Source organism: Pseudochaenichthys georgianus, chromosome 18 (assembly GCF_902827115.2).
Source record: "Pseudochaenichthys georgianus chromosome 18, fPseGeo1.2, whole genome shotgun sequence".
In the NCBI taxonomy this organism is placed as follows: Eukaryota; Metazoa; Chordata; class Actinopteri; order Perciformes; family Channichthyidae; genus Pseudochaenichthys; species Pseudochaenichthys georgianus.
The window spans coordinates 15,360,241-15,381,864 of NC_047520.1; the positions used below are offsets into that span (position 1 = coordinate 15,360,241).

At 41.3% G+C, this 21,624-nt stretch overlaps 1 protein-coding gene across 3 annotated transcripts in view; it reads right to left on the reverse strand.

Annotated features, from left to right (window-relative positions):
- Positions 1 to 21,624, reverse strand: part of plcb3 (phospholipase C, beta 3 (phosphatidylinositol-specific)) — a 55,840-nt gene that overhangs the window by 5,601 nt on the left and 28,615 nt on the right. For 2 of the 3 annotated variants that reach the window (XM_071206646.1, XM_034105818.2), the window contains 27 exons: positions 19,366 to 19,434; positions 16,914 to 17,051; positions 15,788 to 15,867; positions 15,655 to 15,708; positions 15,363 to 15,435; positions 13,960 to 14,063; positions 13,611 to 13,777; positions 12,189 to 12,335; positions 11,418 to 11,575; positions 9,083 to 9,165; positions 8,645 to 8,729; positions 7,654 to 7,801; positions 7,379 to 7,480; positions 7,217 to 7,290; positions 7,040 to 7,136; positions 6,588 to 6,672; positions 6,264 to 6,388; positions 5,286 to 5,440; positions 5,044 to 5,205; positions 4,839 to 4,938; positions 3,993 to 4,097; positions 3,538 to 3,632; positions 3,258 to 3,390; positions 2,853 to 2,897; positions 2,632 to 2,741; positions 2,414 to 2,523; positions 1,569 to 1,728 (listed from right to left, as the gene is read on the reverse strand). In XM_071206646.1, the coding sequence (XP_071062747.1) occupies positions 1,569 to 1,728; positions 2,414 to 2,523; positions 2,632 to 2,741; positions 2,853 to 2,897; positions 3,258 to 3,390; positions 3,538 to 3,632; positions 3,993 to 4,097; positions 4,839 to 4,938; positions 5,044 to 5,205; positions 5,286 to 5,440; positions 6,264 to 6,388; positions 6,588 to 6,672; positions 7,040 to 7,136; positions 7,217 to 7,290; positions 7,379 to 7,480; positions 7,654 to 7,801; positions 8,645 to 8,729; positions 9,083 to 9,165; positions 11,418 to 11,575; positions 12,189 to 12,335; positions 13,611 to 13,777; positions 13,960 to 14,063; positions 15,363 to 15,435; positions 15,655 to 15,708; positions 15,788 to 15,867; positions 16,914 to 17,051; positions 19,366 to 19,434 (2,964 nt within the window). The remainder of the gene's footprint in view (positions 1 to 1,568; positions 1,729 to 2,413; positions 2,524 to 2,631; positions 2,742 to 2,852; positions 2,898 to 3,257; positions 3,391 to 3,537; positions 3,633 to 3,992; positions 4,098 to 4,838; positions 4,939 to 5,043; positions 5,206 to 5,285; positions 5,441 to 6,263; positions 6,389 to 6,587; positions 6,673 to 7,039; positions 7,137 to 7,216; positions 7,291 to 7,378; positions 7,481 to 7,653; positions 7,802 to 8,644; positions 8,730 to 9,082; positions 9,166 to 11,417; positions 11,576 to 12,188; positions 12,336 to 13,610; positions 13,778 to 13,959; positions 14,064 to 15,362; positions 15,436 to 15,654; positions 15,709 to 15,787; positions 15,868 to 16,913; positions 17,052 to 19,365; positions 19,435 to 21,624) is intronic. The other variant, XM_034105819.2, reaches the window with a different exon arrangement.

Genomic DNA, 21,624 nt, shown 5'->3' on the forward strand with positions numbered 1-21,624 from the left:
CTGGTGATCCCACGGAGTTAAATAACTATCGTCCCATCTCAAATCTTTCTGCGTTATCAAAGATTCTTGAGTCCCTAGTTTCTACTCAGCTAAAACCTTTTTTAAATTCACACAACATCCTTAACCCTAAGCAATCTGGATTCAGATCAAAGCACAGTACTGTGACTGCCAGTCTGAAAGTCTTAGACGATATTAAGGCTGCTTTGGATAACAAATCTGTATGTGTTGCATTGTTTATTGACCTGGCCAAAGCATTTGACACTGTAGATCACCACATTATGTCTAATGTTATGTTGATGTCTCGTTTCGGTCATAAGGCCATTTGCTGGTTTCAGAGTTATCTAACCGACCGTACTCAATGCGTCAGGTTGGGTAGTACTGTCTCTGACCCTGTCACCTTGAAGAAGGGAGTTCCACAGGGCTCTATTTTGGGGCCTTTGCTCTTTGTATTATATGTAAACAATATTTGTAATCAGATGCAATTTTCTACCTATCATATGTATGCTGATGACACTATTGTATATTCATGTGCTCCTTCTCTGGATATGGCCATTTCCAATCTAAAATCTGACTTTATCACGCTGCAGCATGCACTTCTTGATTCCAAACTGCTTTTGAACAGTAAGAAAACCAAAGCAATGCTTTTTGCTCCCAAGTCAGCGTCCTCTTGCTTCTCCATTGACACCCTTGATGGCGTCTCTGTTGAGTTTGTCGATACCTACAAATATCTGGGCTTTTGGTTGGACAGTAATCTCAACTTCAAACACCATATTGAAGTTCTAACTAAGAAATTGAAATTCGCTCTTCGCTTCCTTTACAGACTTAAATGTTGTTTTTCAACTTCATCCCGTAAAAGGTTGGTCTCTGGCTTATTCCTGTCCCAGCTGGACTACGGTGATACCATTTATAGGTTTGCCTGTCCCACTGTTTTGGCCAAACTTGACCCACTCTACCATGCTGCGCTGCGTTATATTTCAAATGCACCCTATAGGACTCATCATTGCAAACTGTACAGCCTAACTGGATGGTCCTCACTTACTATGCGTGGTTTTTATTAATGTATAAAGCCATTTTAGGAAAGCTTCCACTGTACATATGTGCCAGATTTGCTCCAGTTTGTGACTCTTACAACCTCAGATCCAGCGCCTGGATACGGTTCCAGGTTCCTGCTGTGCGGACTGAGGCTGGGAAAAGGAGTCTTTTTTATTATGGTCCTTGGTCTTGGAATGACCTTCAATCACGCCTCACACTGAGGGCACTTGTCTCAATAGCATGTTTTAGATTGAAGTTGTCTGAAGTCCTTACCACCAGCTGCTCTTGCAGTAATAAGTAGTGCACCGTTCTTACTGTCCTAATGTGCACAATGTAGGGACTGCTTTTTTGTCTTTTGTTTTCTTAGTTGTGTTCTCTGTATTTTATATGTTTGTGTTGTGTGTTATGTGTAACGTTGCTGCCTTCTTGGCCAGGTCAGCATTGCAAATGAGATTCTATCTCAATGCTTTTATCTGGTTAAATAAAGGGTAAATAAAATAAAATAAAAGTGTGTGTGTGTGTGTGTGTGTTGTTACCTCCTGCAGGTATGTTTGCTGCTTTTCCCGCTCCGGTAGGTGAAGCTGCTGTCGGAGTTTAAGGAGTTCTTGCATCTGCCACTCCCTCAGCTGGACCGACTGCTTCTCCAGCTCCTGATCCAGAGCGGTGAGCTCGCGCTGCACCGGCTCATTGGGCTCACTGAACACACAATGAACTACTGTTAAACACACAGTATGTCATGTTCTGCCACCAGTTGCCTTCACCACCATTCTGGAGGTGTTGACCCTGAGCAGAATTATCTGCTGAGATCTTCTCCTCCCCAAAATATAGACCTTTGATTAAACCCGATAAGAAACGGTGAATAAATATGTTTTAAATAATAACTGAGTTTCTCCGGTGCCTTACACAGCTTGTGTCTCTGATGATTTAAGATTCTGATGTGCAATGACTTGAATCACTCATCTGGTTAAAATATACAGTTAAAGAACAACCTAGATCGAACAGGGTTTGTGAGAAATGTGGCTTTAAATTGGACAACAACTCACTTTCTGACAGCTTCTTGCAGACGACACAGACACATGCTTAAAGGGAATAAGACCCCATTACAGAAGACCAAATAAAAAGGCCCCGTTACCAGTTTAAATTACAGATTTTGTTGGACACATTTGGAAGTGCACAACAATTGAAATAACATTTGTGAACTCATTTAACACTGAAATATGAAATATTATACCCTTAGGTCAGCCTATTTAGATCCATCTATCTTTATAATATCAATCTATTCTTATTTTTCATCCAATCTGTTTCTCCTTCCCACCCCAATTTACGATCCAATGTTTGATCTCCTGTTCTTTCTTCATACTGTTCATCCATCCATCCTTACTTCTTCCTGATGCTCCGTTTGAGGTGTTTCTCCATCTGACTGCGTCTCCTCTGGGTGTCAGACTGAAGCTGGCTGCTCCGACTCTTCTGCTCCTTACTCAGATTCCACACCTACAAACACACGGGGACATTTTAAATCATTTGTTTTGCCGAGGAAAATTACATCACACGGAAAAATATAAATCCTATGGATGGAAGAGCATGTTTCTGTGTGTGTACCTTTTTGAGGTGCTTCTTTTGGATCTCTTTGAGTTCTTTGCTTTGTTTCTTTTGGAGCTTCAAGTAGCCCTTCTGCTGCTTCAGCTCCTCTATAGACTGGACCTGGATGTCTGACGGAAAGAATTAGAACCAATTATCATATCATCCCATTTGAATAATACTGACAAGACCTGCTAGTTTGTCCAAGTGATGATAGGGAATGAATGCTGGTTTGACCTTACCTGCCAGGACAGTGGCTATGAGGTCCTCCTTTGGACTTTGGACTACTACACACACATGCAACAAAAAGAGAAGGAGACGCACAGACGGAATGTGTGAAATGGATGATGGGAGAATGAACCAGGCCTAATGCAACTAAGAAATTGCTAAACACTAAAAAGCTTCCAATAAATGGGATGCATGATTTTCACAACACAGTGAGTGGATGTCTGTACTGTTAATGGTCTCTTAATAAATGAAACCTGCAATCTAATGTAATACTGACAGTGGAAACACATTAATGGCAGTAAGTTAAACGTATCAATCATTGAAAGTGATATAACACGCTTTCCTAAGTGCAGAGAAATGACAGGTGTGTGTGAGACAACATGTATCCTTGTGTATGAACAATGTGTAGAGGTCTCTACCCTGTGCATGAGGTTTGATGATGTCAGGGGCTTCGACCGGTAGGCAGGGGGGAAGGTTGGGGAAGGGGGAGGGTCCCTGAAAGACCTCCCACTCCCCCTTGCTCTCGCGCTCTTTGGGCTGGTTGGGAATATGCTGGAAAAAAAGCGACAGGAAGATGAATTTGAGTGATTGACAGCACACCGTTTGCAGATATTTAAAAAATGCATGGGGTTTTAGGGATTTTTCTTAACCACACACGTTTTGAATGATGTGCGAATCATCAGGATGTTGTTGTCTTACCTCACTGTTGTCCTCTATGAGAACAGCCAGCTGAGTCTCCCTCTTGTGTAACTGACTGATGTGCTTAATGGGGTTGGTCAGAGCCTCTGCATACTCTGAGAAAAACACACACACAAACAAGGTCGTTACTATCATACACAACTGTGACATTATTCTTGAACATCAGCAAAGTTGTATGAAGTCTTTTAAATCTTAAATCTTTTAAATCAAGTCTTAAAATCTGGAAACTTTCATTAACTTTAATATTTCTTACGTGTTCCCTTTGATATTGTCTGAAACGTTTTTTAGCAGTAATGCAGAAAAGTCAACACTGTCAGCTAGTAAAATCGTACAAATAGATAGCAAAAAATAATGGATGAACAGCTGGAATCTATATCTGAGAGGAGTGCCACTTTGGAGTGAAGGGACAGAAGTGTGAGTGTGTTGCAGAGTGTTGTTGCTGATGTGGGTCTCACCCTGGTGTTCATTGGGGATGTAGTCCTGAGCCTCAGTGTAGACCAGCAGAGAGGGCAGGATGAGCGGCTGGTTCAGCTCGCTCTTCAGATTAATGTAGTGGTAGCCTGGAGGGAAGGAGGAAGAAAAGAAAGACGAAAAGAAATACATGACTACTCTCCATTGGTCCTGGAGAGGATAATGGACAGCAACACTGAGTGCAGAAATACAGGACATCCGCTTTGTAATAACAAGACTTTTCTATGGAAGTCTATATCTAAATATATGGTGATCCAATAAGGAACAATCTAAAATCATGTTAGATGCTTTTCTTTAGGTGAGGATTCATTTGTCCATGCATCTTAACAAGTTCATTCAGTTTGAAATCAACATCAGATATTCACCTATTTTCCACAAATATTCAATTAAACATGTTTGTTTAAAGGAATGAGCCTGGCAAACCTTATTTTCACCCGTTCTTACTAAATTAAGAAAACAGATCACACGTTTTTTCATATTGTGTGTGTGTGTGTGTGTGTGTGTGTGTGTGTGTGTGTGTGTGTGTGTGTGTGTGTGTGTGTGTGTGTGTGTGTGTGTGTGTGTGTGTGTGTGTGTGTGTGTGTGTGGTGTGTGTGTGTGTGTGTGTGTGTGTGTGTGTGTGTGTGTGTGTGTGTGTGTGTGTGTGTGTGTGTGTGTGTGTGTGTGTGTGTGTGTGTGTGTGTGTGTGTGTGTGTGTGTGTGTGTGTGTGTGTGTGTGTGTGTGTGTGTGTGTGTGTGTGTGTGTGTGTGTGTGTGTGTGTGTGTGTGTGTGTGTGTGTGTGTGTGTGTGTGTGTGTGTGTGTGTGTGTGTGTGTGTGTGTGGTGCTGACCAGGTCTTATGGCTGACACAGGGAGGATTCGATGTCCAATAAACTTTCCATTTTCTTCAAACACCGCTATCCTCAGGGAGGCCAGTGTGGGGAGGACCACCTGCAAAGAGAAGAGGTGATGTCATTGGTGCAGTCAGGAGTATAAAGACAGACAATGAAGGCTGACGGGACATTTCACACCACATCTGTATCCTAGTATGCGCACCTTATTAAACACAAACATGTCATCGTCCCACACGGGGTCCAGAGAGTTCCCATTGGATGTTTTGGTTCTGTACTTCCTCTTTGTATCAGCAGGAAGTCCAAATATGTCCACTTCCACATACACGCCCACCTTTTTATCAGTCAGAAACTGCCCTGAGATCACCTGGTGGAAATCCAACAAGTTAATTATAACAACTCTTAAGAGAACTTTAATATCTGAATGATGGCATGTGTTGTCCTTACCCTAATTTTAACAGTATTAGCGACTATCCCATCCACTATGTTTTCTGTGAAAGGGTCAAACTGTTTGTCCGTCCTTCTCATGAACTCGGGTTTCAGCAGGTATCCGCTGTGGCCATTGTACTCAAACACACCCATGTTCAGCTGCATCGGGAGGTCTGGAGGAGGAATGCAGAGAAAGGGGGGAAGAGATGAGAGGCATCAAGACAAGTTGGGAAGAGAGGGATTTACAGGGATGAAGACTAAGATGCTTTAGCTTGACCTCTCCGAGTAGGGAATTGTTTATAAGGCTGAATAAACTTTCTAAATACCACAGTATCTGCCAGCTACAGAAATAAAAACTTTAAAAATACCTTATTTATGGTTCTGTGGATACTTTGTACTTTGAGGTGCTCACATGCCTAAGTTAGGCCATCTCATGCTAAACTGCTAAATGACCCTCAGTAGAATGTGCTCAAACAAACAAGGTAGCATCAAATCACACTCAGCTTGTTTACATATTGTATTGTGCCTAACTTGTGGATTAAAACATATCAGCTATGAAATTAATCAGCAGAGGCTTTGGTGAGAGACCAAACTTTTCAATGGATTTCAGTTTTTAATAATAATTATAATACATGTTATTTGGAGGCGCCTTTCTAAACACCCAAGGACACTTTACAATTCATAAAATAGTCGGGGAAAAAGGTTAGCAACAGTAAAACCAGACGAAAAAACAAGACTGGAAAACAGCGTTATCGCAACCTGTTAATCACAAGTAAGCAAACGCTGCTTTTTCCTTTCTTTTTGTCAAAATGGGGCAATCATTTACAAACTTAACATCATGCTGTATTAAAGAATATTTCAAATGAGAAATACGGTCATTTTCTCATAGACTTCATAAATGAGCACAATAGATATATCCAGGAAAAAGTTCCAAAAGGCTGCGGACAAACTGCGGATACACACAGGAAAGGAGTAGGAGATATAAACGGGACTCACCGAGGGTCTGGAAGTTTAGCGCCACCATCTGGCAGCCGACGTTCCAGAAGAGCTGCGGCATGTAGTTGGAGCTGTCCACCCTCGTTCCCTTAGGGTAGATTCTGCTCAGCTGGTTCTTATTGTACCTGGAGGAGCGCTGTTAAGAACCAAACACTGTAGACGTGGCATATGTGTTAGCAGACATCATTTTGTTCACGTTATTTTAAAGTCAAGGCAGCTTTGAAGATGGATACTCCCCCACTACTTTCCATTCCCATGGGCAAAATCGAGGCGTTTGAATTTCCTAAAATAAGTTGTCAAGAGGTAACAAGCCTTCAAGGATACTCTACAAACTTGATGGGGGAAGCCTTCAGGATGTCCATGCCTTTTGTTTCCACCAATGAGGACATTTCAAAGTACTTTCTTCTCTCTGGTGCACAGAAAGAGAGAGAAATAGGAGAACAAATTCATTCAGAAAAACCAACACTGTTTTTACTGGTTCAGAAATTGGTTAAAATAGTCAATGTGAGACAGGTCTGTATGACAAGATCAATAACCACAAATGTCTTCTTTCACTTCATATCTTTCTCATACCCTTGTCTTTTTGTATCTCTGTAGTTGTTTTATGTCTCTTTGTCGATGTGTTGTGTCTCATCGTAGTTGCTCTATGTCTCTTTGAAGTTGTTTTACCCCTTTTCATAGTTTTCATGATTCTCATTGTAGTCGTTTTGGTCTCTTTGGCATAGCTGGTAGGCCTGTTTAGTAATCTGTCCATGCACACACATCCACACACTTACTGTTTGCCACCTCAAAGCTCTTGAATTTGACCGGCTCGATGTAGTTGACAAGAGTGGACATCTCCTCTGTGGCGTTCACCTCACTGCTGGCTGTACCCTGAAGGAGGCAGATAGCACTGATCCATCAATCATCCAGTCACACAACACTTCAGCCCGTCACAACATGGAGGCTCTTACCTCGTCAGAGTTGGGCTTCTTCTGGTCTGTCACCGGTTCGTCCTCCTCATCCTCCTCGCTTTCTCCCTCACCCCCTGAGACATGTAATACATACACTTTAGGCAAAACTTATGTCTAACTTAGTAAAACTTAAATCCATCTGTGCCTTCGTCTAGAACCCACCAAGGGATTTGCGTGGCTCAGAGTCTTTGACCATCCTCTCAGCTAGCTTCTCTTCTCCGTTAGTCAGCAGCTGGCTTCCCTCGCCATCTGTCAGTGGGCCTTCTACACATTTAACAGGAAACTTGTAGTTTAGTGCAATAAAAGTTTAAAGGAATAACGGTTATTTTAACTCCATTGTAAGCTTGCAAGATCCTATTCCTCAAAACACTCATTAGAGTCAGATAGGAGTAACATTAGAAGTGAAATCAGAGATGTAGGTAGTCGCCTGCTCTCACCGTTGTTGTGCGACGGTTGCTCCTCCAGCTCTCTGCGCCGTATGCTGCCGCTACTCGAGGGTCGGTGGTGCTGGTGCTTCTTCTTGTTTTTGATGAGAATCCTCCCCAGCAACTCCTGTGGGGTGGGGAGCAGCTGACCAGGGTCCAGCTGACCACACACAAAAGACAACATGTTACACTTGGAAGAAGAATTAAGGTAAGTAGGGCTGTGTCAGTGATGTGTTCCGGCAACATATCAACATAGTTGGTGTTAAGACACAAAAGTCACAGGGTTAAGCACAAACACTACTGTATGACTTTGTAAATAAAGTTAACAACCTTAAAACTGTTTAAATTAAGAACAGTTTAAGACTATTAAAACTCGGATGATTGTGTTTAATTTCAAGTGTTTACACTCTGCCTTTTCAAATACTTTGGTAAAAAACTACATTATATACATGCAGATTAAAATGTATAATTAAACACATGAGGAAATGTTTACATATACTTTCTATGAATACAAGCTCATCAGGAATTTCATTCATACAGTATGTACTTCATTTTCGAACCCTGCTTTTACTTTCTTAGAAAAACACTAGAATACAAATGAAAACATGCACAACTTTCTGCAAATCCCCTTATGTACCCCTTTCACCTTTAGAATAATAGAAACCGATCACACAAAATGTTTTAATGATCAAATCTGGTACCAGGATGGTGTAAGGTTTTTTTTAATACAGAGAAATGCATCACAAGTTGTGTCTCAGCAAAAAGATATCATCTGATTAACACAAGCTGTTTCATCCTTTTGATGGTTTGTAAGTTGATTAACACCATGACTGTGGAGTCAAAGGACATGAGTGTGTTGAATCTTTCCTTAAGGAAATGTCAGTGACAAACCACTTAAGATGCATTTATTTTTGGTCAAAAAAAGGCCTTAAAAGGATACCATAACTGAATGTATCCCACAAGGACATTGTTCACGTCAGATCTGCCTGGGGGTCAGTCTTACCGGATATTTCTCCAGTGGATCGATGAGCAGGGCGTCTCCAAAGATGGTCCTGCAGTACTCTGCCATCTTGGCCTGCTGCTTAGCCCTGACAGAGCAAGAGACACAGGTTACTTTCTCATTTACTTTAACCCTTAAATTAAAACCCAAATTCCTTGCGATCATCAATTGCCATTATAACAGCCCAGATTTATTCTCGACATCAAGGAAGACTGTTTAAAACTTCCAATAAATGCTTGAATATTGCATCTGGTTCTAGTGATATATACAATACAGCTTTATTTATAGGGCACTTTAAACCTCCAGACCAAAGTGCTGTACCGGCAAATAAACACACACAGCTCAGCTCACACACACCATAAAACAAGTACAAGTAAAAAACAATAGACAATTTAAAAGCAATAAAAGCAGCGCTCTAAAAGATATACATTTGTCACTTACGAATCTACGTGGTTTTCAAAGGACAGGATGAGGGGGTACGCCGAGGTCTTGAAAGCACTCTCTGCTATCGCCTCGATAACCTCCTGCAGGCAGAAAGAATAAAACATTAAAAGGAGCTCTAAACATGTTTTACTTGAGTTCATTTTTGGCAAGAGGTCCCCATAATAATGTTTTATAGTTTTACTAACAGAGGAGGAGAAATCGCACCACAGCTGTGGTGGAAAGGGGAACATATAAGTCAATAAACCATCAAATAAACTAGACCTAATGTCTTTTTTTCTATTGAGGTTTTCCAATGAAGCTTTATATGTTTGTCCCCATATCTTAAGAAAATATCTTTATATAGAATGCTAATTTAGAAATTAAATGTTCTAATTAATAATTCATGGTATTTACAGTAACGCTTTTCCAAGAGCTCAAAGCGCTTTACATTATATTCCATATACAGTGGGGCAAAAAAGTATTTAGTCAGCCACCAATTGTGCAAGTTCTCCCACTTAAATAGATGAGAGGCCTGTGATTTTTATCCTAGGTACACTTCAACTATGAGAGACAGAATGGGGGGGGAAAGAATCCAGGAAATCACATTGTAGGATTTTTATTGAATTAATTGGTCAATTCCTCGGTAGAATAAGTATTTGGTCACCTACAAACAAACAAGATTTCTGGCTCTCACAGACCTGTAACTTCTTCTTTAAGAGCCTCCTCTGTCCTCCACTCGTTAACTGTATTAATGGCACCTGTTTGAACTCGTTATCAGTATAAAAGACACCTGTCCACAACCTCAAACAGTCCCACTCCAAACTCCACTATGGCCAAGACCAAAGAGCTGTCAAAGGACACCAGAAACTAAATTGTAGACCTGCCAGGCTGAGAAGACTGAATCTGCAATAGGTAAGCAGCTTGGTGTGAAGAAATCAACTGTGGGAGCAATTATTAGAAAATGGAAGACATACAAGACCACTGATAATCTCCCTCGAACTGGGGCTCCACGCAAGATCTCACCCCGTGGGGTCAAAATGATCACAAGAACGGTGAGCAAAAATGCCAGAACCACACGGAGGGACCGAGTCAATGACCTGCAGAGAGCTGGGACCAAAGTAACAAAGGCTACCATCAGTAACACACTACGCCGCCAGGGACTCAAATCCTGCAGTGCCAGACGTGTCCCCCTGCTTAAGCCAGTACATGTCCAGGCCCGTCTGAAGTTTGCTAGAGAGCATTTAGATGATCCAGAAGAGGATTGGGAGAATGTCATATGGTCAGATGAAACCAAAATAGAACTTTTTGGTAAAAACTCAACTAGACGTGTTTGGAGGAGAAAGAATGCTGAGTTGCATCCAAAGAACACCATACCTACTGTGAAACATTGGGGTGGAAACATCATGCTTTGGGGCTGTTTTTCTGCAAAGGGACCAGGACGACTGATCCGTGTAAAGGAACAATGAATGGGGCCATGTATCGTGAGATTTTGAGTGACAACCTCCTTCCATCAGCAAGGGCATTGAAGATGAAACGTGGCTGGGTCTTTCAGCATGACAATGATCCCAAACACAACGCCCGGGCAACGAAGGAGTGGCTTCGTAAGAAGCATTTCAAGGTCCTGGAGTGGCCTAGCCAGTCTCCAGATCTCAACCCCATAGAAAATCTTTGGAGGGAGTTGAAAGTCTGTGTTGCCCAGCGACAGCCCCAAAGCATCACTGCTCTAGAGGAGATCTGCATGGAGGAATGGGCCAACATACCAGCAACAGTGTGGGAAAACCTTGTGAAGACTTACAGAAAACGTTTGACCTCTGTCATTGCCAACAAAGGGTAAATAACAAAGTATTGAGATGAACTTTTGTTATTGACCAAATACTTATTTTCCTCCATAATTTGCAAATAAATTCTTTAAAAATCAGACAATGTGATTTTTTTTCTCATTCTGTCTCTCATAGTTGAGGTGTACCTAGGATGAAAATTACAGGCCTCTCTCACCTTTTTAAGTGGGAGAACTTGCACAATTGGTGGCTGAGTAAATACCTTTTTGCCCCACTGTATTAGACATGTAATACATTGAATACTGTGGATAATACGCACAGGAGCAATTTTAGGGTGAAGTGTCTTGCCAAAGGACACAACGACATGCTGTCTGCAGTGGCGGTCAAGGTGGGATTGAACCTGTATATCTGAAGATAAGCACACTAAACCACAGCCGCCCCAATTCATGTTCATGGCTGGAAGTGAATATTTAACACCCTTATCCCGTATAGTACATATATATGAGAGCAAAGTCTCTTTAACATTCAAACTCAAAAGGGAATCGTCCTGTATAATAAATGAAAATCAACCCCACCTTAAAGGGGATCTCAGTGGTCATGGTGAAGCCGTGGGTGATGTAGGGCTCCTCGTCCTGCGGCCGGCCCTTCCAGCAGTCCAGCTCGATGCAGCGGCAGCCGGTCAGCAGCACCTGGCGGTACATCTCCACCGAGGAGAGGCCGGTCAGCTGACCCACTGTACACACACAAAGGAAGGGCAAATGGTTTTATGTAAAGATATTCAAAGTTAGCATTGATAAACTCAGGTAGGTACTAGGCTGCATTTCTTGCAAGATAGCAACTAATTAATCTGGTGCAAATTCACTTTGTAATCTGCTTTGAAATTACCTAAAATGCTGGCGAGAAAAGCTATTGATGCGGAAATCCATTAGAAAAACTGTAATCGTAATCACTGGGTACTTTGACTCTAGAAAAAAACATGACGCTCTTTCGATAGATGAACTCTTTTTTTGCAGAAATGTAAGAAACCATTGCAATAGTTTTTGATATGATCATTGTAATATTGTTTTCTGAATTTAAGTTAATTATACCTGTGTAAAAATGTCTGAACTGGGGACACTGAGCATTAATCCATATATATAAAAATGTGCATTTAATGTCACCATTCATTGTCTGTCTCTTACTATAGTTGCCACATTTCTTTATTTTGTATCTTTCAAGGAGCAGTCCTGTAACATTTTGTCTGTACGTTTACTTCTTTGGAAAATGTTGAATATTAAAAAAAAGTCAAAGCAAAAGAATGCAGCATCATACGTGTATGATAGTTCTGAGGTGTGTATCTTTTTTACCTGTGAGGTATGTGTTGTGTGATGAGTTGATGAAGTAGTGAGACAGAGGCTGATTCATGTCGTCGATGATATCCAGCCTCTCTGGAGGAACGATGCTGTTTTCTTCTCCTCCCAGATACCGAGTGAAGGCCTGCAAACTGATCTGATCTGAGACAGAGAGATGGGGAGAAGAATGAAACGTGTCAACCTGTAGTTAGAAAAGGTCAAACTTGTTTGGGGCTCTGAAGATTTGAAGGGCAGAGACTGGAGGATACTATAATTAAGTGACGTCATGTGCTCGATTACAAACTGACAAAAAGGCTTCTGTTTTCTGACTTAAAGGGAGCTCCAGCTGAGTCTGAACACTGTGGGCTGGATTCTTGATTACCTCACCGTTTTTGGCTTAACGGTGTCCTAGCAGGGCAGCTAACGGCAGACAAGGCTGTGCAAGTTCCACAGTTTTTCTACAGCAACACATGTCGAGGACATTTGATCAAAATCGCAGCTGATTCCCACATGCTGGATGAGAACAGATATCTCTTTCAGTGGATGTCTAAGGATTTAAGAAAAGGACAACCTGCTGCTTACAAGAACCAGGAATAAATCATACCAATAAACCTGTAATATTCTCAGTACTACTGCAGCTGGTAAACACTGCTTTGGGATAAACAGATCAAATCTACAAGAGGACACAGCTGCACGTACTCTGAGCTCTTGTTTTGAACCCTTATTTACGTGACATGATTCTCTTTAAGTGTGGGTCTTTGATTCAGCAGCTAAATAAGGTCAGTGTATCCTGGACATTACCTTGGATGATCTTTGGGCAGCTAATTAAAGGTAAAAAAAACAGGACTGATTTATATTAGCAGCACTGTGTATTTTTATCGAATGGAACATCTGTATTCAGAGTCCAACGTCTTCTAAGGTCTTGTTTGATCAGTTTAATATGAAATAAAAAAGAGAAAGCAGGATATGTCGAAATAAGCTGAAAAATGTTTTGCTTTTTGGCATGAGAAATTACTTCAACAATAATTTATTTGGCCATAAGCTTATCGTTTAGTTGCTTGATCTTTTCAGCTCTATTAATCACACAATGGAATTCCTACCAGGTTGTAAGCTATGTTTTTTTTATCAGTATCAAAAGCATGAACGCCCCCTGGATACCCAGAGGCGAAGACATACAAATCCAAGCTAATTTAGTTTGTCTTTACATCTCTGTTCTGTCAAATGCTGGTGCATGATGCAGAAAGAACATTTGATTGCAGCTGCACATTCAGATTTCTCTGTCAATATAGCCCATGTTGTTGCTTAATTCCAGTACACAAGCCATCGACATAAAATGATTCTCATAAATGAAGATCACATGTTTTATCTGCTCTGGATACAAGCATCTAAATGTCAGGAATGTGTACACATAAATAAAGAACTCTCAAAGTGACGTACCTCTCTCCAGCTGGCTGACGTTGGTCTCGTATTCCTCCATGATCTGTCGGACCTGCTCTCTCTTCAGGGGGGGGTACAGCACCTCGTTCAGTCGCGAGTCTCGCTGCCTGTGGTTAATGAATTCTATCAACTGGTCCAAAGAGATGAACGGCTTCCTCTTGGAGCCACTGCGAAAGAGAAAAGAGTGTGTGTGTGTGTGTCACCGATAAAGGTTGCTGGCATTACAAGGAATCCTACAAATACAACTAGAGCACCGTTATGAAACGATTTAGGGTGGGGGTTAAACCCTTGGACAACATAATGGAAAGAGATTGGATTTGTTTGTAAAAAAAATGTTTTTATCACATACCTTTCCTCAAAGATGCTTTGTATCTCAGGCCGGAGACAAAGGCTTTCAAGAAACTTCTGGAAGGCGTCCCACGTGAAATCATCTGGCTTGATTCCCTCGGTCTGCTGAAGGAGAACAAACAAGATTGTATAGAAAGATATGGAGGGAAAAGAAAGAAGGAAAATGACCAAACTGAGGATAAAATACTAAATGTAACACATGTAAGTCATTCTAATCTTTACTAATGATCCCCAAAAACATTGAAATACTGTAAATGTTAAGGGCTGAAGATAATTAAGCCCAGAATTGTGGTCTTTTCCCTCTTCATGTGTGTTCTGCTACTCTTCCAGCAGGAGGCACCAGAGCACAACAATACAAAGAGAAGTGCTGACAGTGCAGTTTGCCCAATCTTACCTCTTATTCAAAAAGGAAATGTCTTGTGACTCTAAACTGATTTTCAAGAAAGATTGCACTGATCAATTAGACAAAAGGAACCTTGTTGTTCACCTAACAAACCACATGCCTGCGGTCCCTTTCACTGCAGAGACTTTCAGGTTTGACAGAATGAATGAAGCCTGGGTTCTGTTTTTTAACAGTTGGAAATGTGTTAGGGACTATTGTGCAACATCTCACCTACTTGATATCTTGTGTATGCAAGCTTAAAATGGGGTTACTATTGTGTCTTCATTTTGCAAGCAAGCATAAGACTTTTGCACCGTCATTAACGGCAATCTAAAGTTTTGTTTGCGAATCCAAAGGTTTAGTTTGATGTTGCCCTAAATGTGAGTGACAGCTTGGCATCATCCGCAGTGAATACATGAGAGCTGTGAATCGATGTGTGCTTATTAAACATCCGTGTTGGTCGCAGCCAAACTTCAGAATTCTTCTTATCACAACTCTTTATCTTTTTAGATTGCAGACACATTTGCTCTAAAGTCTTTTTGACTGCATATTAAAGAGAAACCCCATACCTTAATTGCAACAGGGGAAAAAAGTGTATAACATTTAGGAAAATAGACGTATTTATTCAAAGTTAAGTGATAAGATGTACACTACTCGGTAAATATGAAGGTACCAGTAGCTGGTTAGCTTAGCACAAAGCTAAGTAGAACAATCTAGCTGTGACTGCGAACCAGTATTTAAAGTCATTAGCATTATATATGTTGTTTGTTTCATCTGTGCCAAAACAATCTTAAACTCTTGATTAAAGTTCATTAAAATGTCCACTTTAAAGCTACTCTCCCACAAGCCTGCAGCCTTTGGTGCCTTTCTAACAGAGCAAAGGCATGCAGAGAATGCTTTGCAGCACCCCAGGGTGACGGACTGATTTGCAAATTTTCGAATGTATGAACCAACTGAACTGAACATACTGAACAGGCCTTTTTAAAGCTGCCCTGTGGTCAGTGATGGCTTCAGATGATTACCTTGTTAGTGACGAGGCCACACTGCTCCAGAGCCGTCTCCACTCTCTTTTTATCTGAGAACATCTTGAGGATACTGACAGAAAGACAGAGAGTTTGGAGAGTGAGCAGTCATTATTCAAAAGATTCCTTTAGCATGATCATCAACAGTGAGGAGGTCAAACCAAAAGTGAACTTAAGACGAGAGAAAGTGGAAGAGAGACAGAGAAGAGGAAAGGAAAGGAAGAAGTGGAGCGCACTGGTGTTTACAATTCTGTACAGAGTTTAAAATGTGGTAGATGTGTGTGTTTCTCACTTCTTCACAGGAATCTTCCCATCCTGATTCACCTGCAGCTTTAACTTCGTGTACCTGAAACAGAAATACAGGGTTTAAAAACCAATATCTGAAATCTACAGTTCCCGAAAGTTAAGATAAGACTTGTTCTTACGCTTTGTGCAGGAAGGTGTTCCGCGATGCATTCTGGGAAAGTATGTTTGTGGCCAAGGTGAAGAGCTCATCTGTCCAAATCTGGAAACACACATAACAGGGTTGTTTAACTCTTCGTCTGATGTCAAAACTAAGTGGAACAGTTACTATACACACACAACACACACACACACTCAGAGGAGAAATCCCTCTTTACAACCTCTAAACACGCACATGCCTTTATGTCAACATCGTTAAGTGAGCAATTAGCATATGTCCTGAGGAAAGAAGGAGACTAGTTTAGGGGATAAGGAGAGAGGATGGAGAGATGACAAGAGGAAGATCAAATAAAAGGGAAAGTTCAACACTTAACCTGCATCGCTATTTATTAATCTAGATTGTTTTGGTGTGAGCTGATCACAAGCCTCTTGCCCATGAGACAATGAACGCTTCCCTTTGTGTGGTGATACAGTTGTGAGGTGTAGTTTGGCATCGAGAACATAGTTCCTACAGGAAACCCAAGGTGGAAGAAGTACCCGGATGATTATTGTGTTTAAATACTCGATTACAAGTAAAAGTCAAAATGTCGATAAAGTAGTAGTAATTAGGAGTTTTATCAGCAAACGTTCTTTCTTGCGTGAAAATCATAATAACAGAGTGTTATATTACTATAGAATATTATATATTGCTGTTTTGATCACAAATAAATGCATATAGGAGCATGCTCATGTTGTATTTTGTGTAAATGGTTTAATACTGTGTTCAGGAGTACTGCATCATATCAATAAGTCATACATGGGTTTCCGATTTGAAAAGTAACTACAAGCGTTAAATAAATGTTGTGCGGTAAAAAAAAAGTACATTTATGTCAAAGAAGTACTTAAGAATGGGACTTGAGTAAATGTACTCGGATGAAACTGGTCTATAGCCAACGTCGATAATCTTAAGTAACCGTATTGTCATTTCAGAAAAAATATAATGCTTTTGTGGTTTTGAATAAATGTTTTGGGCGAGTGCCATCCGCTTATATTGTAAAGAAGGCACACCTATATAGGCAGCTCATATTTAAACAATCGAGATAGAGTTTGGATGAACTGTTCCTTTAAAGCCAGGTTTAAGTGTAATTGGACGGTGGTTTCCATGGTTACCTTGGCTGTATCTTCCTGCATGGCCTGGAAGTTCAGGTAAGAGATGTTGACCAGGTCATTGCCATAGACGACGGTTACCAGCTTCCTCTCGACGCTGCCCCCCTTACCGAAGCCGAGCACGTCCCGCAGCTTGGCGTCCTGAAACAGAAACGCACACTTTTTATAGACACACACTTTGCATACATAATGTATCGACCACAACACTCCATCCTTCCCGCTCCAGCTCTCGGCCTCCTGAGAACAGTAAATGTGATGCATGTGGTGTAGCACTCTGATCTAATTAACTAAACGACTCTTTCCTCCTTTTTAGACTCTTTATCTGCCACCAACCGTCTCTAACACTCAATGTCTCTCCATCACTTCCTCTCTATCATGTCTCCCTTTCATTCCAATTTAACTAATCAACTCGGATGGACGTTCATCAAGACAAATCCGGCCAAAGTAGCGCACAAAATGTACTCAAGCAGCAAGCGAGAGTTTGGAGGATCAGTGCAATCAAATTACGGAGAAAACAAACAGCGTCCACGTGACTCGAGACGTTACACAGGCCTCACTTTAAACAGTTTTCTCTGAAACCATAGAAATAGTCCTCGTAAAACTGTTGACAGCGAGTTCTGTGGATTTTCAAGAGCAACATTGCTTCTGGATATAAACATTTTAGATAGAACATCTACACACAGTACGGTTTGTTAACGGCCGCCAAAGCATCCCTGCTGAACCCGTTCACGTGGCAATCGCAACAACGGTAAACAGAAGAAGAACACAGACAAAAAATAGAATCAACCTTGAGTCCACCAATTGTTATTTTTCAATCGGTGGGAACCAACATCATTATTTGCAAACATTTCAAGAAAATAGATAAAGGTGTAGTGTAGATCTCCAACAATAAGTCGACCAACGATTGAGGCAAGCTGTGGCTCGGGAAGTAGACGGTCGTCGTCCAATTGGAAGGGGTAGTGGTTTGAGCCCCAGTCCATCAGGACGACATGTCCTTGGGAAAGATATTGAACCCCAAATTGCTCCGGATGGCATTGCCAGCAGTGTGGATGTTAGTCCACGTTTGGGATTGGAACCTTGTCTGGCCACCTCTGCCTCTGTAGGGATGTGTGTGAATGCTGGTGTGTGCTGTAAAAGCATTTTGATTGGTCGCAAAGACTGGAAGAGTGCTCCATCAATGCACTCCTTAAGTATTACACAGAGAAGTAGCTGAATATCATCTGGAGTTTACAAATGGTTCGCCTCTGCCCAAAAGTGTCTGTCTACTGTATGTCCTTGACACAGTGTGGTCAATGTGGTAGACACAACTTCATATGCAATCATTTAAGAAGGACATAGTACTGATAAAGCAGTTATATACAGATCATTCTATTTAGTTAAAATAAATAATAAAGTAAGTAAAAACATTTAAATAATGATAATCTATTTATCATTTAAAGAACTGTTTTTATTTAATCCAGCCGTGGTTTGGTGCAGTTCAGGAGGCATACACTTAGGTTTCTTTTACCCAGGGATTTCTCTGATAACATCTCTGTAAGCGATCTGCAGTTTGTGACTTTAGGCCGTTGAACCATGCTGATATGATTCTTTTTTCTTTTTGTTCCTTCTCTAAAGACCACATTTCGAAATAACTTAGCTGTCATCACCACATGACAGCCTACATTTCATATAATAGATCCTAGAAATGCTGTTTTCCTGACATTATGCCTAAGATTTTTGGTTTGAGTTATTAGCAAATAAATATGAACTCTTAACCAAATGAAAGCAGAATCAAATGTGACAGTGACAGCTTTTTTGTAACCAATTTGACCCAGGAGCCAGCATATGTTTGAACCACTAAAGCCACTGGCAGCGTAATATCAGCGTCTCCTTCAGCCTGATCTCTGTCTTACAAAACGACTTCCTCGCTAACGGTCACTGGTTATATCACTTCCTGTCTGAGAGCCCATCTGTCAGCAGGCTCATTAACGCTCCGTCACCTTTGCACCATCAGCTGAGGGAGGAAACACTCGCAGACACACGGTCACATCTTTCTGTGACAGTCACACGTCTGGTCAGAGGACAAAGTTATCAACAGCAGAAGGTGACAGCTTCTTTCTCTATATCACACACACACACACACACACACACACACACACACACACACACACACACACACACACACACACACACACACACACACACACACACACACACACACACACACACACACACACACACACACACACACACACACACACACACACACACACACACACACACACACACACACACACACACACACACACACACACACACACACACACACACACACACACACACACACACACACACACACACACACACACACACACACACACACACACACACACACACACACACACACACACACACACACACACACACACACACACACACACACACACACACACACACACACACACACATTACTGACCTTTGGTAGTTTGGCATATTTTCCTGTCCTGGTGTCCCTGATGGTGTTGATGTCCAGAGTCTCCACCTCCTATAAAACAGATTAAATAAAATATAAATAAATAAAAAGATTGAGATTAGTGTCAGTCAATCCCTAATTGATCACTTATTTTGCATCAACGACAGAAATTCCCCAATTGCATCAGTAATAGCTGCCTGTAGAAATATATTATTAACTCAACCAATGAGGTAATGTATTTCGGTTGTCAACAGGATATGCATTTCATTTTTGGAGCAGCTCAGAATGTTGGTATTTTTGAATGGAAACAAATGAGTAGCCATCATTTTACTATTCAGTATCACTGTTGAACATCAGGGAAAGAGGAAGCCGTGAGATTAGCTGTAATACATAATCACTTACAATATAGGGACAGTTAAGGGCCGACACACATTTATGTGTTTAACAAAAGGCCATACCATCAGCCTTAGCTTTCATGTATGCTAAAACGCACATGTTTTCATGCTAACGGAAGAACACATGGGCGTTTTGGTGAATGTAAACTCAAAACAACGACACCAGTCAAACGTTTATTTTTTATTTTTTAAGTAACAATTGATTTTCCTGGTTTTAGATGTGTTGTGAAATACTGAGTTTGGTCTAACACTTCTCAGATTGACAGTATCAGTATGTGTGTGTGTGTGTGTGTGTGTGTGTGTGTGTGTGTGTGTGTGTGTGTGTGTGTATTGTTGGCAGGTCTAGGGAGAGATCTAATAAAGATTATCTCCCTGACTAAAGTCAAACATCCACAAGGAATTAACTTTGAACAAGGGGATTAGATCACACACACACACACACACACACACACACACACACACACACACACACACACACACACACACACACACACACACACACACACACACACACACACACACACACACACACACACACACACACACACACACACACACACACACACACACACACACACACACACACACACACACACACACACACACACACACACACACACACACACACACACACACACACACACACACACACACACACACACACACACACACACACACACACACACACACACACACACACACACACACACACACACACACACACCCCCTGTGAGCGGTTTGCAGGGGAAGTGGAGTGTGTTAGTCGATAATGTGACAGTTTGCTCCCTCTTTCTTCCCTCCTGGTTTCTGTACTCTGCTCCATCATCTTCTGTTGACATTATCAGGCAGTGCACATGGCCGAGCAGTCTTCACTTTCACTCTACGACACGCACGCACATACACACACACAATTTCACTGAATGGAGAAGTGAGACACTGTCAGTATCGAGTCCATTGTCTGGGCAGATGCTTCCTCTTCTCCACAGAGTACATGTCATGGTGCTTTACTCATCCCTCCGCTGTTCAAACTTCCACCACGTGTGTTAGCGGCTTATCAATTCTAATTTAAAGCAAGTCTAGTTTTTCACTACTGAATAGCGTAAAGGCAGACGGGGCGATACAAAAAGGTGGTGTGTTGACCATACAGTACTTATTTTATTTGGCAGAAAAATATGGGCAAATAGAATGTATTGCTTTGGCTTTCTACTAATTGCCTAACAGTCAACACTTTAATGACCGACCACTGAATTGATTTAATCGAGAGACCCATAAAACGGAGTTTCTCCAAAAAGAGTGACATCATAGCACCACTTTAAATCTTCTGGCTTATCATTTTCTTGAATAAAGGCATTCAGCACAAACAAAGCTGACTCTTGACATTTCTTAAGACGTAAACCACCAATTCATTATGTCAGGGTCTCTGTCCTGCCTCGTTCCTGTGCCTAAAACACTGTATCCCTAAAATATGACTAAATGTAATGCATCCCTCACAAATCACACAGACGTTCTGATTCAGCGTTGACCTCCTTGCCATAGCTTTCCTTTTTAATATGAACATTAATGTTGACTCTTTCTCTGTTCCACCTCCCAACTCTTTCTGGACCTTTTATTGCTTTGTTTCTCTGCACATGCAGGTTTGGGTTCAGTCTCCCAGCCTTGTTGTTGTTGTGTGTGAATTGGGCCAAGTCCTGCGTTTATTTATTTGTTTCGGTATTGATTTCCAGCTTTTTCATAAGCGCTTCGCACATTTGGACTTCATTTATGGTTTCTTTTTCCAGCTTTGCAGCACTTCTACTGCTTTGTATTTGTGCTCATAATTCACTGATTACAAATGACTCCGGATCAGTCTGTTTAACTAAGTGACTAA